The sequence below is a fragment of the Nansenia antarctica genome (genome assembly GCF_963989245.1).
Source record: "Nansenia antarctica genome assembly, chromosome: 8".
Classification (NCBI taxonomy): Eukaryota; Metazoa; Chordata; class Actinopteri; order Argentiniformes; family Microstomatidae; genus Nansenia; species Nansenia antarctica.
In genome coordinates, this window is record NC_137678.1 from 47,433,961 (window position 1) to 47,451,247 (window position 17,287).

At 41.2% G+C, this 17,287-nt stretch overlaps 1 protein-coding gene across 1 annotated transcript; it reads left to right on the plus strand.

Annotated features, from left to right (window-relative positions):
* Positions 1–7,020: 7,020 nt before the first annotated feature.
* On the plus strand, positions 7,021–7,636 carry LOC308163581 (SUMO-conjugating enzyme UBC9-B; the record flags this gene model as incomplete). Its single annotated transcript, XM_080537752.1, has 1 exon — positions 7,021–7,636. The coding sequence occupies exon 1, from the start codon at positions 7,160–7,162 to the stop codon at positions 7,634–7,636; it is 477 nt and encodes a 158-aa protein (XP_080393878.1). The 5' UTR covers positions 7,021–7,159.
* Positions 7,637–17,287: the final 9,651 nt, after the last annotated feature.

Below are 17,287 nucleotides of genomic sequence, written 5' to 3' on the forward strand. Positions count from 1 at the left end.
TTGCTCAGTCATCCGTTTTGGATGTCATGGTTATTTCCTAACTGGATTTCACATGAAGATAGTTTGTCTTCTCTCTAAAACAAAAACCTCATGCGAAGTGCCTAGCTTGAACCTGAAATGTTGCTATTGTTCTTTTTTAAAGCACCACAAGATTGTAATGAAGGTTATTTGTCTGTATGTGTTTGACTGATACTATATTGTTCCCATGTAGCATTGCATTGTTTCTGGATTTATTTTTTCCTCAATTCTTATTTACGAAGATCTGTTAAACATGTTCTTTCTGCTCCCAATATTCCCTTTTTGTAGAGCTTCTAGGTCTTTTGGTGGGTTGTGTTCTTAAGGCTATAAAATGCTGAATGCTCTCAATCATGCCTGCACTTTATATTTCTTTTTTTTGGTAAGCTATCATATTCTACAGTTCCATTTGAAACCAGTCATCTCAACGTTGTTATTGTGATGTTTATATTCGAGAGGGCACATCAGCTTTTCTTTCCCAGTTTCTTTTACTTAAGACGTTGAAATATTCACTGCAGAATTTGACTCTACTTCCCTCAGTTATGTTCAAACTTAAGATGAAATCCCTGTTAAGGTTGACTGTTCGATGAAATCCCTGTTAAGGTTGACTGTTCGATGAAATCCCTGTTAAGGTTGACAGTTCGACTTTGAAATAAACGTTTTTCTCTACATTCTTAAATTGTTATAGCTTGTTAACTTTGTTATTTATGTTGCGTACAATGCCAATGCTTTTGGGGGCAAATCTCTACCTCATTTAGATATTATTATTTCCCCCCCCCCTCTCAATGGTCTGTACATTATCTGATGCATTCTGAGTAAGCAATGATATGCTTTCATTCTTCTCATCTGCTGTGTTTTATAGACATGAATGCATCACTGGACACTTTGCACAACTCAGAATGCTCAGAATAGCTGTGGACTCTTGCTGTACATTCCCCATTGATATGCATTTACCAAGTTGTGCCTTTTTTTTTTAAAAGAGCAAACCATGTCAGAACTGCTTTGAGGTTGTCTTTACAATTCAAGAAATGTTGAGCCAGTTAGGCTTGTTTACAATGTAAATGTCCTCTTTGTTCTTTTTCATTTGTTTCCTTCATCTAAATGTTACGTTCTGGTCTTTTGAAAAATAAAAATCAGGGTGACCTTTCCAACATTGTTTCCTCAGTTTTTCTACCACTACTAGAATTGCTGCTCTAGAAAATGTCTGACATCGCCATAATAATATTAATATATTATTTCAAAGTGAATTATTTTGACTGCTTTAGGAGTGTTGTATCAAAACGTACTCAGGACAAAAGAATAGGACTGGGTGAGTTCTTGCTGCTTTACTTTAATTTGCATATGGGACAACTGATTTCCATCGAGTCTCCTTCAAATGACTTTCTTGGAGTAGTTGCTGATCTCATGTGTCCCAGCAATGGAATACACTCTATTACAATGTTCGCTGTACAATCAATTTGCATCCTCAACCAAATCAATTTGCATCTTCAACTAAAACTGTGTGCCTTCTGGTCACATTGTCTATCCCACAATCAAATCTAATAAGTACAGTCTCAACTAGTGACCAAATACATTGAGGTCAAAATAATGAAATATTGGTCTTGGATGTATTTATCTAACACCACTAAAACAGTTGGGTAGGCAAAACAATGATAACCAGGTATCAAAAACATGGAGGTAGGTTTTTTTTAGGGAGGAAAATGTCATTGATCCAAGATCTATAGCTTATGGTTTTTAAATGTGACATTTTGCAGGCTGGGAGCTACACAGTTTCTACGGATGGAGAGGTGGGGCAGGTGCTCATAGGCATGTCTCCTTATCAATAAAGTCAAAATACGTCTAAAGCACTCTAGGATCAATTAAAAAAACACTTTTATTAGAACTACATCTGACTTAATTGCACTCCAAATCTATCTTGTTTGATGAAGTGACATAGCATCAGCACTGATAAGGCACAATAGAGAGAGGCCAACGCCAGCCAGTCCAAAGCAGCCACTGACAGCTGGGAGAGCCTCCGCCCAGAACGCAGACAGACAGACAGCGGGGCGGATTTCGCCGAGCGTCAACGGGGGCTGCCTGCAGGAATGACGGACAATATTCCTTTACAACCAGTGAGACACAAAAAAAAGACACGACAATAAAAACAGGAATGGGTAAGAACACTATGGGCGTTGAATAGAATGTAAATGTAATTACTGAGAACGATCTTAGGCGGAGTGAGATGAGAGGCTGTTATTTCGCTTGTCCGCTGCTAACGAATGAATGTAATTGTTTACAATACAATAGCGCGGAACTGCAGCTGACATTATATATAACGTTCATACAGAATATGCGTATTGTAACCCTATTTGGTCAAACAAGTGATTGACGGGCAAGGCTAGGGAAATACATGTGTAATAGAATGTGTGTAGTTCATTGTCGCACCTCAGAGAGAGAGAGAGAGAGAGAGAGAGAGAGAGAGAGAGAGAGAGAGAGAGAGAGAGAGAGAGAGAGAGAGAGAGAGAGGGAGGGAGAGAGGGAGGACATCCTTGTTCCGGGTGCTGGCGGTGATGGTGAAATATATTATAAGTGTCCATGCCAAATATTTATTTTTGTAGATTATAGCCTGGGATTGGGACGTGGGACGACCAAAACCAAATTATTATTATTATATTATATTATATTATTACCAAACGGAATGATGTGTGTCATTGCGTCGAGCCAGCACAGGGCAGGCCTCGGAAGAATATTCAGGAGCACTTGTTTACAATACACGACAGCAAGCTGTGTGCGGTACACTGATGATGTAACTAGCTAATGACACATGCATTCATCATATGTCCTTACGTGAAATGGAATGGAAATAACGTTCATCAAAGTGTATTTATGATGGTGAAAGCTTAAAATTCTGTAACACACCCATGAATACACATGCTATTATCCACCTGTCATTTGTCGAGCCCCCCTCTCCTCGGACAGTAGGCTGGTAGATACAGTGGATGGAAGGTGCTTTAAGAAGGATTTCAGTTTTAGTATTGAAATAGATCAACATCAATTTAAAGATGATTTGTGTCTGGATATTTCCCAAGTGAATACAGTGGGCGGATAGCATACAAGCTAGCCTATCTTGATTCAAAATATAATGGACACATAAGCCTAGGCTACTCATTATTTTTTTCTTCTTCTATTCAGTCAGATTATTATGTTATAAAAATGAATCAATTAGATATGCATGCTTTCTCCAAACTCTAGGACAGAGGGAACTTTTGATAAGTCGTGTCTCTGGCATACGGTTAACTAACTTGATTATGTTGCATACCTAGGGCATGCCAAGGGCTGCATTCATCTACTGCAAGCAGTCCACATTTGAGCACATCTCAGTGTATTTGGAATTATGACATGATATTGTGAAATGATTACCTTCTGGTGATGATGATTCATCACCATGAACGTTAAATATGTATAAGAAATAAGAATATGACATTTGATGATGCATAGGCCTGAGTAGGCGAGATGTTCTTGCATAGAATGTGTCTTTCAGCTTTCACCCAGAAGTGAGGCACGATGTCAGAAGAAACTGAAGGACTGTTTCACTGTGTACTAGATGCCTTCACATCCAACATATGAAATGTAAAAAAAAGTGCCAGGAAGGCCATTGTGGCACAAAACCATATCAGATCAAGTCACCTGGCCACTTTGCTAAGATCAAGTGGAATGCTTTGTTTGAGGAGGGTGGGTCAAACCAGCCGGTAGCAAATAAAGCCAATATTTACTGAGTAAGGCCTTAACCTTTCTCATCTCTATAGTTACTGATGGTTGAACTTCTCTTGACTGGGGCCATGTAGCCTGGATACGCAACATGATTTCAGATTCTGGTGGTATTTCAGTGAGAACACAACATGGAGTAATGGTTTGCATTGCTGTCTTATCTCAGGAGCTGCTGCAGTCAATTATTGCTCTTGACTGAAGCCATGTAGGCAGGATTTATTTGTATCTTATTCCTGTAGTTTATTTGAGTAGGGACAGATACTGTACAATCAAAACTGCCACAATGAAGTCAGTCAGATACATTGCACCATAACACTTTAGCCAGTTAATTTCCAACATAGGAAATATGTATTAAGAACACTAATGGTGTGCATTGCTGTTCCTCAGCTGCTGCCCTTGGTAAAGGTGCTGCGGGATGGGGGATTTCCGGCCCCGCACCGTGTGGCTGGGTCACCCAGAGAAGCGGGAGCAGAGGTACCCCAGGAACGTTATTAACAACCAGAAGTACAACCTCTTCACTTTCCTCCCTGGGGTGAGTGAACCTTCAACAGTTCACAACAGTTCAACTCGTTCACAAAAAGCTTGGGGACCCTGCATTTGTTGTTGTTGTTGTTGTTGTTGTTGTTGTTGTTGTTGTTGTTTTTGACTCACAAGATGGACATTTATCATGGTCTACACCTCTTGGTTAGCTATCCCTGCAATAGCCTGTATCTCATATTTTCTTATTTTTTCTATACCTGTGTTTGTTAGTGTGCCTTTTATTAACACTCTCTTGTTCTTCAGTGCCATAGAAAGGATTGGCTAAGGAGCATTCTAAGGATTTTCCTAACCTAATTTTCATATTAATTTGTTTTTTAGACATTTGCTCAGTCTTAAAGTCGTGTTCCTTTTTTGTATATGAAGTCACACATTAAAAGTAGCCCAGATTTGTTTTGAAAAGGCCTCAGCCTTTTGCATTGCAAATAGGGATGCTTCTGTAATTAATTTAGATAATTAAGAACTTGTTTTCAGTCAAAGCCCCAAAAACGGCCTAATATATTATTTTTGATGGTTGTGTCCTTTGCTGTGAATTGTCAACAGTAGGGGGAATAAATATAATACAGCAGCGATGAGAGTACACAAGCCTTCCCTTTGTAGTAATCTTACACATTGGTGGTAATGAAATCCAGCTAAGATGTAGTATGACTGTTACATCTATACTTGCCTGTGGGTGAAGCAGGGAAATCAAATGTTTTACTGAGCTGAGTCATATCAGTGTGTAACATGTTTATATACAATATAAAGTATATGTTATGTGTGTGTGGAGATGAATTAGGAAATACCCAATTTGATATCTTAACATTTATTGTTAATTAGTTTGATATATTATCTTAGTTGATATATTATGTGTCCCCATATTCACCATGATCAGTTAATGGTTTCGGTTTCAGTAAAACACCTCTGCTTATTACAGTAGCATGACATCCTACGCATAGAGCCTATATACCTATTATACAAATTCACCATTGTGAAGACAATGTCCCTGCGTTGTACTGTTTTGTGTTCTCAGGTGCTGTTCAACCAGTTCAAGTACTTCTTCAACTTGTACTTTCTGCTCCTAGCCTGCTCCCAGTTTGTCAATGAGCTCAGGCTAGGTGCCCTGTACACCTACTGGGTTCCTTTGGTAAGCAGCATGTGTCAAAGTAATGTAACATACTAGTACATAGTATACATAGTTAATACTCATATAGAGTTGAGACCGAGGTGACTTGCTTTTAAGAGAGAAATACATCTAAATATCCTCACTATGGTAACAAATTGGCTAATTCAAAAAACTTTACATGACCCACAACAACTCATTTGAGAAAGATAAGATTACCTGTTATAACTGCTAACCATGGAGGATTGTTTTATTTGTTGTCTACCAGGGAATTGTTTTAATCATTACCATCATGAGAGAAGCAGTTGAAGAGATAAGATGTTTTCTGCGGGACAAAGAAGTGAATTCACAGATATATAGCAAGCTTTCAACAAGAGGTGAGTTTTTTTTGGTTTTGTAAAGAAATATTTGTCTAGCAGCTGGGAAACTACTGTATAATAATTACTATGAATTCATATGAAACACAATTTGTATTTAGTCCGTTTTACAGATTGTCCTGTTTAAGCTGAAATGGTCTGGATGTGGAGTGATGGTTAATTCAAAGCAGAGATGTAAAAGTGTACATAATGGATACCAAAGGTTTTCCTACAAACTTTTGTCGTTCGCAGTCCGTTGGGGGAGCGTGTGAGAAGTCGAGTTGAACTTTCCAAAAACCTGGGAGGAACTCTTGACATGTCAATGTTCAAGTACAAAACAGGGCTGTTCGTAGATGGCCAACAGAAACCCATGCGTAAGAGAAGGAAGGTAATGAAAAAGCTTTTTAATGAAAAAAAAATCTTTTCTCCCTGATGAATATTTCAGCATATTCTAGACTTCAGCCTATGTAAACTGTGGATGTCCATGAACATTCCCAACATTGCCAATCACTTGAATTTTTCTTATTTTGTTACAGAATGAACGTGTGGAATCACAGGTAATATTACCCAACCATCAAACTTGCTCCAATCTTTAATTACCATTAGGAGCTTGAAACATAGTTTTTTGTCAAATTATAAAGTTATTATGGTATCTATCTCTACTGATAGATGGAGTTGTTCTTCAATCATTATGCAACTTCTAGCCAACAAGAAGCTGGTGCACTTCATCAAGCAAGGCAAAGTGGACAAGCACCTCCTGGCTGTCATCAGCGGCGAGCAGCCATCCAGATGGCTGAAGTCTTTCCTCAAGGTCACCCGCCTTAAGGGACACCTGGTGGACACCTACCTGGAGGATGAGGAGCAGCTGGACCAGGTGTATAGCTACCTGCTGAATATCTATAAGAGTGCTCCACATACCAACCCCGATCTGGCTCACGTGTCTGACCCCATGTTATGTATGCAATAGGCATGGGACTATTTTATGTTGTTGCTATACTGTGGGTGCGCATTGATATGTACATGTTATGTTGGTGCGTATTGATATGTACATGTGGTTGTTGAACTTGACGTTGACAGTAAAGATGTAAAAACTGTAGCTCCTTGTTCATGCATCCTTATTACTGTTAGTCCAGGCAGAAGACGTAACAGAAGTGGCGACGAGAATCGTAACGATCCCCGCAGTGCAAGGTTGCAGAAGACGGGAGAGACTTGAAAGAAAAGTGAGTAAACTAAGGGAGGTAGGCTATGCAAATGGTCCTAGTATTTAGCCTGGGTAAGGAACGGGTGTATTTTCGGGAGGGATACTTCAGTGGGTTTATCCCGATCTAAGCTTGATTCATTCACTTTGTTCCATTGCGCGAAGCATTAAAGGGACACTGAAAGCAGGAGTCCAACAACAGTCATGTCAGGCATTGCATTGAGTCGGCTCGCCCAGGAGCGTAAAGCGTGGAGAAAAGACCATCCTTTCGGATTTGTGGCTGTACCAACAAAAAACCCTGATGGAACGATGAACTTGATGAACTGGGAATGTGCCATTCCTGGAAAGAAACAGACTCCCTGGGAAGGTGGACTGTTCAAACTGAGGATGCTTTTCAAGGACGACTATCCTTCATCACCCCCTAAATGTAAATTTGAGCCACCTCTGTTCCATCCCAACGTGTATCCGTCGGGCACTGTCTGTCTGTCCATCCTAGAGGAGGACAAGGACTGGAGACCCGCCATCACCATCAAGCAGATCTTATTAGGAATCCAGGAACTTCTAAACGAGCCAAACATCCAGGATCCAGCTCAAGCCGAGGCCTACACAATTTACTGCCAAAACAGAGTAGAATACGAAAAAAGAGTTCGAGCACAGGCCAAAAAGTTCTCCCCGTCGTAAGGGCGAGGGCGAAGACTCTGCTCCTCTACGGCAGCAGGAATGGGTCAAACTTGGATCACCACCTCCTCCCCCCCCCCCTCTGTTTCTCTGAATGTGGTTCTCTCGCATCAGAACTCTTATGGACTTGTATTTAAACCTCCACAGTTCAGTGCCATCAGCAGGTGCCGGCTCCATACGGTCGCTAAACCTCAACGGGACCAAGGTCACAACATCTGCCCTCAGGTTAATCATCGGCCAGTCTACAGCTCTAAACTACTTGAGCCTGTCCTCCTGTCGCAACCTTCCCAGGGGACTCAAAGGAGTGCATCATGGCCAAGAGGATATCCACCAGCTGCTGGACAAACTGGAATAAGCTATTAACTAACTATTACCATGAATCCTAAATTCTACTGACATGCGTGGCAAACGCTTCCTGTAGAGCGGTTTCAGTATATTGGTTTGTAATAATGACAGTTGTTGGTTACATTCGTGACCACTTAATACATTTACATATGTTTAGATGCTAATCACCACCACTTTTACAAGTGCTCTGTTCTTTGTGTCACAGATGAATGAACATCTTTATTACAGAGATTGGGACAGCGACACTAGTTTCAATAACAACGGCGCCACTGAATTAACGGTAGTAGGAGTTGGTGAATAATTGATGAATGGAGTAGAGAGAGAGAGAGGACGAGCTAGAGGAGAAGTGTTTGTTCTAGACAGTCCCGGCCGACTATATATATATATGAATGTGTTGCTGTAAGCTTGGAACAAAAGATAGAGCCTGTAAATATATAAAACGTTCGCATCGCGTTGGAGAGAGGTACTCACGCTGTGGGATATACTTTTTCCAAGGATTATTTTTGTTTGAATCTACCGCGCCGCTGAGGACGGACCACTTCAATCGGGTGAGCCAATCCATTTGCGGGGTTGTTTGAGAGCGCTGACGAGCGTTTGTCTCAATGAAGTTACTATTGGGGATTACACTTTTTTGCCTCGGGGGATTCAAGGAACGGACTTGAACGAATCATTTAGAGGAGTGAACTTGGGACTTTGTTTGGGACCTTTGTTTAATGAATTGACTGTGGAAATAAGAAACATCCTAAACTCCTGTATTCATTTTGAAGCACCGACTTTATAATTCTTGAGAAATTCTTGAGAAATTCTTGAGAAATTCTATTATTATTATTATTGAAGGAGTGAAGTGAATGTATTATTCCTTGGTATTTCATTTGGCTGTCCCTGCCACCTCAGGGGGCTTCGACCGCCTCTACCCCATGGCCTCTTGCATCGTCAGGGCCAAGAGGAGCCGGCTGCCCCCCCACACCACGGAGAGACTGCTGCTGTACAGGGAGTCCCTCAAGGGTAGGGAGGGGAAGGAGGAGAAGGAGGGGAGGAAGTCGAATGGCTCAGCAAAACGGGATGTGCTGAAATGAAAACGGTGTCTGTGTCTAGCTATGTATCCCACTCTCTGTCCTCCAGAATGTGAACAGTGGATTAAAGAGCTTTGAGGACTTGGTGATGTTGCAAATCAAGACAACATGCAAATAATACCTCAGATGTATGAGTAATTAGTTGTTGTTTTTTAAGTTTAAAGTTAAAGAAGTTTAATGTCCTAGACTGCCTTGTCGGATAATGGACCACATGGCAAGATTGCCTACTGTCTGTCTACTTTTTTGTGTTTAAATGTCTAAACCACAATGTTGATTTAGTTGATTTGTCTCATGACAGCCTTTAAGAATCTCCAAATAACTGTCAGTGCATGATTTATTTTTCCATTCTGATTATACCTACTGTAGTTACTACTTTTAAGCATACATTTTCTCTTTGAGTTCTCCTGTGTTACGGAGGGACAGTTCAGTTAAGCATGGGAAATGACTGAATGACCTACTACGTACCGTAGTCTTCTGAGGTGGTACAAATAGGTCAGGAATGCGAATTGCCCCAAGAATTGAATTTGAATGCATCCTTAAGAGACTCGAGTGGATCACAAGGGGCTACTGCTGACACAGTTATCAATGACTATGCAATTGGAAGCTGATCTGTGTTTGTTTGCCTTACAGTCTCTCATATTGCCCATCAGTTAGATTTCTTCTCTTCAGTCTGTTGCCACTGTGTTTAGGTGTTAAGCAAGTTATTTTTTCTGAGTGGGGCAGTCCCACTCATATTTTTCATTGTATTGGACAGATACAGGAAAGTAAGGAGAAGAAGGGAGAGAGGACATGGCCGGATTGAAACCCATGCCGACATGGGCATGTGTTTACTGTAGACCACGGTGCTAGACCATTGGACCACCCCAGGTCATAGTTGCATCACATTCCTGATTAATGAGTTAATGTCTATTTATCTTCTGTCTGAAACCTAAAACTTATCAGGATATCCGCACAACTGTCAACTAACCACTTTCGCCTTCTAGCTTTGAACTAACAATGCTAACTTGATTTGCTGAATGTCAACAGTTTGCTCCAAGTAGATAATGATGGTCGAACTGACAGACGAAAGGTTAATCATCAATGGTTCCTAAACTAATGCTCACTGCACATCTGGACTGTGTCCAATCATGTACATATCTCTCCTTCAGTTGAATGGGCTTTCCTTGACCAGCTTGAGCTATCTGGGGAATGTAAGGAAAATAAAGATGTTTGTTTTTCTGTAAAAAAACACTCGTTGCTGCTGTAAATGAGGGCAACCTCATTTCCATATCTCTCACCCCCAGGACTCCCCCCGCTGCCACCCCCTCCTCCACGTCCTCCTCTTCCACCAGTGCCCCTGTTCTCTCTTTCACCACCACCACCACCACCACCAGCAGCTCACCCAACACTCAGCCCAACACGACCCTGATGCTGAGGACCTCCCAGACCACCACTGCTATCTGTCTTGCCTTTTTTGTATATCGTACATACTGTACTTGAAGACCCTTTGTGGTTGTTCTGTTTATACCTTTTTTTTTGTAATAACACAACCGTTTCCCATAAGTAGGAGGGGGAGTTGTTATAGATGTACTGCCATTTGTCCCATTCCTGGTGTCGATCTCCCACAAACGAAGCCATCATGGTCTTGAGTGTGCGGTTGACACGTTCGGTCAGATTGGTTTGAGGATGGTAGCTGGTGGTGAGCTTGGGTGTCACTCCCCAGCTGTTGTAAAGTTCCGCCAGGAGTTGGCTGGTGAATTGGGGGCCTCTGTCAGACAGGATGTACTTAGGCACGCCCCAACGGGTGAAGATCTCCCCTCTGAGAACTTGACAAAGCAGCCGGGTCTTGCTGTCTTTGAGGGGAAACAGCTCTACCCACTTGGTGTAGTAGTCAACGACCACCAGAAGATACACATTCCCTTTCTTGCTCCTTGGAAGGGGTCCCATGTAATCCACTCCAAGCATTTCACCCCGTGCTTCTACCTGGGTTTGCTGGATAAAGTTGTAGTTAAACGGGACACTATGAATGTATTTCAAATAACCAAATTCTCTCCTCCTATTCTTATATATTTTTTGGCTACTGGTCAGGGGACACCACTGTTGTGTTTAGTGTTAGGCTATTTGTTGTATTCACCGGTAAGTACTGAATGAGCAAGCGGAAGATAGCCTACAATGACACAGAGGGGCCCGTCAAAAAGCCCTGTGTCACCGTTAGACGGGCTGTGAAGGTGTCCCGAAAAGCTTTCCCTTTACCCAGCCAGGGCGATTGGCCCAGTCCTATGAAGACTAGAGCCAGTTGTAGGGTGGAGCCTAGACCTCCCCAACCTCCCAGGTTGGTGGACCGGTCTACCCAATGCAGCTTGGGCTCACGTCAAAAGGGGAGAGGTAAAATAAGGCGCAAGGATTCGTCTTACACAGATGAGGAGGCTTAAACGTGTGAAAAAGCTACGGGAGGTCAGCTCAGATCAAAACTCAGACTCCAGATTATCAGACTTGTCAACAAGTTGCCAGAGCAGTGAGATTAATGATGAGGTGATGACCCGCGAGGCTCAGAGACACGGGGGCGCTATCTAGCTAGCAGTAGTAGAACAGAGAAGAAGGATATTAGGAAAAAGGATAAATACAAAGAATGCAACCGTTACCGGACAAAATAAAGAGACGGATTACCTAACAGAATTACCACAGGTTCTTTCGCCACGAACCCGTCCCACCCACCCCCACAGTGACAACAGACAGGGAGAAGGGGAAAAGCATAGAAAAACAACAAACAAAAACAAAATAGAAGGAGAGAAAAAATTGTATAATAATAAAAAAAAACAGCAAAAGGAAGAAACTAAAAACAAGCAGCAACACATAACAGAAATAGTGCAGTATTATTGACAATTAAATGAGTAAATATCGAATAAGTATTCACCGGTAAGTACAGAATGAGCAAGCTCAAGATGACCTGTAATAAGGCTCACAGAGACACGAACTAGCTAGCAGTAGTTGAACTAAGAAGATGGATATTAGAAAATGGCTAAAACCAAAGAATGCATCCGTTACCGACCAAAATAAAGAAACAGATGATGATAGACATAGCTTGTAGCTACAGAATTACTGCAGGTAAACATCTTTCGCCACAATTGTTATTGGGAAGTAGAGGTAAGGTGATGTGGTAGTGCTACAAGGCCCTGCACACTGGCCTTTTTTAGAGGCACACTCCAAATGTAGTTATGTGAAATCCCCCAGAATGCCTTGCGAATCATCGACAATAGTGAGGAAATGCACAAGCAACAAAAGATAACGACAACTGTAATTATTTTCTTCTTTTTTTGTTGTTCTTTATTGACCAGGGACAGTACACATTAATAAACCAGTTGGTAAATGAGTCAGTGTTAGCCAAATGGCTATTTTTCAACTGTTGTCCCTATGGCCAGATGTCATAAGTTGTTCTCTAAAAAATAAAATAAACGTTGTATACAAGCAAATTTAGAAGAGCAGTATAGCAATAGACTCTCATTAACTAACTAGGCCTACTAGACGTTATATACAATATTGTTTTCTTTGTTAATAAAGATTTAAAAATGATGTTAGTATTTTTGTATTATCTATGCCATTGTATTATCTTAGTTGAATATAATTTAAACGTATTATAGACCTACTCTTTATAACAACAACAACAACAACAACAACAACAAAAGTTCGCTAGTATGCTGATGTCTAGCTAGCTAGCTGATTTGTGCATTTTGACACAATCTATGTCGCTTGTGCTGTACATTTGGGTCTCTTATGACATTACTAACACAGAAATTGTAAAATAAAACATATTTCAATTCAGTATATGAATGTATAGGTTATATAGGGTGGATAACAGACACCTACTAGATTACTAGATATGTTGACAGTGGTGGCCCTTGCACAACAACAGAGACATAGGATCCCCGACTATGCTGAGAAGGTTGTACCTCTGTACATAGAGCATCAAATCAAATGCTGCATATGAGTTACAGAAATATAATAATAAATAATTATTCAAGAACTCTTGACCTTAGTTAGCTAGCACCTGGTGGTAACGTTAGCTACCTTAGTTAGCTAGCACCTGGTGGTAACGTTAGCTACCATAGCTAGCTAGCGCCTGGTGGTAACGTTAGCTACCGTAGCTAGCTAGCACCTGGTGGTAACGTTAGCTACCTTAGTTAGCTAGCACCTGGTGGTAACGTTAGCTACCATAGCTAGCTAGCGCCTGGTGGTAACGTTAGCTACCGTAGCTAACTAGCACCTGGTGGTAACATTAGCTACCTTAGTTAGCTAGCACCTGGTGGTAACGTTAGCTACCGTAGCTAACTAGCACCTGGTGGTAACATTAGCTACCTTAGTTAGCTAGCACCTGGTGGTAACGTTAGTGTAAGAGTCTCTAGGCACAGAGGGAGGTCGACACAAAGGAACAGCTGTACACACGTGTTTGTTAATGTACAGCACGGCTCAGCACCGTCACTGACGGGCTAACACACACACACACACTGCACCGTCACTGACGGGCTAACACACACACACTGCACCGTCACTGACGGGCTGAACGAGACGTTCAAAATAATCAAGAATAAATACTAAGTGCAGCGCGCGGCCGTCACTGCCGCTCAAACTTTCCATACAGTGTGTGTGTGTGTTGTGGTCGCTCGTATCTGTGGACTGTTTAGCTCTAGCAACCCGCACAGCTCCAGTGAGAAGGGGGCAAAGGACGACAGATGCCGTGTGTACGTGTTATATAGGCGGAGGGTCCCGTCCCTCGTGACACAAGCGTCGCCTGGGCCAGCCAATGGGCTGGCGCAGTGTAATTCAGTTTCTGATGAGGTCACGCAGGGGGCGTTCCCCATAGTGAGATACGAGAACTGAAGGCACTACAACTAGAAATCAGACAGTAACTCATTTTTTTTCTACAATGCTGAATGCTGCTGTTTAAATTGTTTTAACTTGAAACCAGTTGGTCACTGAGTAGTGAGTAACAGACTCAGTGAGTACTGTTTTTGTTGCTTGAATAAAGGCTGGCAGTCTTTAATAGCCAAATGTTGTGGACTATACTGGGGATGTATTTGTTATTATTCAGGAGTAAAACAATAAATACAAATATCGGATTGATATCGGTATCGCAGATACCTGAAGCCCAGGTATCGGTAGTGAAAAAATGGGATCGGGACATCCCTACCTAATTTCATCCAATACAGGCCTTTCAATATCTTATTGATAATCACAACCTAGAGAAACAAGATTTCTACAGGTATTTACAACTGAGGCATTACTACTTCTATAAGAATATAAAGAATAATGAGGTTTCTGAAATGAGTCTCGTCAACATTTTTATTGATGCGTATAAGGGCAACACCCACAAGAAACTGGTGTCAAGAATTATACAGAAGAGTATACAGTCCACCAAGAATCACTCCACCTTATATGTTAGGGATAAGTGGGAGAAGGAAGCAAACATAGTCCTAACTGAGGAAGAATGGTTGAACATATGTAAAATACAATCCACCACCTCTAGCTCTGGACAATGGAGAGAATTTTCATGGAAGAACATTATTAGGTTTTTTATTACCCCAAGAAGAAAATACTTACAGAATGGTACACCGGGAACTGGGAATTGCTGGAGAGAGTGCAACAATTCAATGGCTCATTTCTATCACATTTTTTTGGGAATGCAGGGGTGCTGGCCCAAAAAGGTGACAAAATAATTTTCACTGAAAACGACAGAAATTATCATTGCGCGGCGCCCAGGCACCTTCCTATGATGCATGCTATAATGTTTATATACAAGCTCTGTTCAAGGGACACATATAAAGCCTGTCAGTGTTATTCAGACCTATGAAGCAGCGGTAACAATAATGAAAACGCATCTATTAGAATTAGAAGAAAGATGTATTTATTTTGTAAACTTTTTTTTTTTTTTTTTTGTCACTTAAAACATTTATTCCCACATACATGAAACCACACATCAATCGCAAAAAAGAAAAGTCACTTTGGATAAAGGCATCTGTTAAATGCCCAAAAATGTAAATGTATCATGAGACTTGTTAACCAAGGGCAGTGTGGTGAGTGGGAATGTAACGATGGACATACTATGCTTCCATAAGCAAGCCGTGTTGCCAGATTGGGCTACTTTTGGTCACACTGGACGGGTGGATTCGGCAGCTTTTAGACTGGTTGGGCTGGAAATTGTCAATTCCATCTGGCAACCCTGGTAGCAAAATATGTGCATACGTATCTGGTAGCCTACTGGTACTTTCAAATCGCATCGCATCGTATTATGATTATGATTATTATTATTAATAATAATAATAATTACAATTTACAATACAAATACAACAATTGGGGGTCCCTCAAAGAAAATGTGGGCGCACTGCGCACGCACAACATCAACCTCCAAGGCTTGATTCTGACCCAGGAAAAACCCTGGTATGTACTGTATAACATGATAGCCATCTATGAGCAATGCACTGTATATAAGATGATGACCAATGGTCTTTCTACTGCTGACCAAGGGGTTGAGTTCACTTGATGAGGCCCAATTTTGTTTTAGACTCTGTAGCCTACTGTATTTTTTTATTAAGACTTAAGATATATTATCTGAATTTCTCTTGTTTTATCAAATGTTCCAATTATTTTAATTTCTTGTGCTGGTTTAAAATTGCAGGAAACTAGCACAAATAATTGTGTGGGAGAGAGGGGCCGCCACTACCAAAACGTGCACAGTTTTGGGTCGCTCCACCACCCAAAACTCTCACTCCAAACTTTTGGTGAAACTTGGCAGCCCTAAAGTGTTTCTAATTTCGACACCAACACCACGATGTGTGTGTTCAGGGATGCATGAAGCTGGGGGCAGGAGGAGAACTATATGAAACGATGAAGGTTGGGGTAGTAGCCTATAGTTCCTGTAAGAAACTCAAACCACTTTCACCCCTGAGTAGGGGCTTCTCTGGGAATGTGGCAGCAGCATAATAATAATAATAATCATCATCATAATAATCATAATCATGCAAATAATAATAATAATACTATATACATAACACAAGAAACTGACCCAAAAAGGGGGCTGCCTGTCGTGGAATAATATGAAAGACAGATGTGCTCGACACACAATGTGTAAAAGAGAAATAGTAAGCGACATTATTCAGCTTTTCAACAATCAATTCTGATAATTTTCACTAAAGTCGCTATGAAGCTGATCAACTGCCTCCGCTATGACTGCCAGTGTTTCCCCCCGGGAGCTACAGTGAAGCGGATGTGCCGTGTGCCAGGATCAGCACCATGGACAGCGGCACCACACTCAGCCTGACGTCCCTCCAGTCACCCTGCTTCCAGTGGCGGAGATGTGAACTGAGAGAAAAAGGGCCAATTTTTTTCTTTTGTAGTCTGTTGGATACCCTGCAGCTATCCTTTGTGAGAATATGCCTCGTTAATGACCTCTTGCTTCTCGCTTAACTAAATGCTCATAGAACACACCATGCTATTGGACTGGGCTAAAAGATGCATTTATACTGTGCTTTGTGTTTTACAAAGCACAATGACACAGGGTTCCCTAACACTCCTAAACAAATAATTAAAGTTTCTTTAATATTTGATAGGCATAAACTGTGTGTGTGTAACCATTGGTCCCCATAGTGTTAAGTGTTCTCTAAAGCTAAAGGTAAACGGTTGCTTCGTCATGGCTGCAAATGCATTGTATAGGGATGTGGTTTTAATTGTATTTGTCTTTTTTCACGCTAGTCTTTGCTTTAGAACCTATATTGAATTGTCATTTGTGAAATGTTTTGGTGATGACATTGATAATAATAATAATAAGAAGCTACAGTGGTATATCATGCAGATGGTGCGTCTACATGCGTCCTCTACAGCAACACAATCGAGTCTTTTATACTATCAGCAATTAAAAGTCAAAATAGCCCAAAAAGGCAATAATAGAATACAGCCGAGCCCAAGGGCAGTTTGCATGTGTTGCTACATTTGTTTCCTGTTTCACTGTATTGATTTCCCTCTGGCATGCGTCAACAGGACCGGTCGTAGATTCTGACTCTCCGTCTGATTTGTACATTTTCAATCACAAGATTGCTCAACACACTTCTCAGTGAGAAAATTGATTTTCAAGCACATGATTAAGTTTGTCTCCATGTCACCCGGAGACATTTCAAATAAATACACTTTACATTCAGTTGTATTGCATACAAATGCTCACTATTTTCAGATGAGAAAGACACATTGGCTGGCTGTTGATATTTCCATA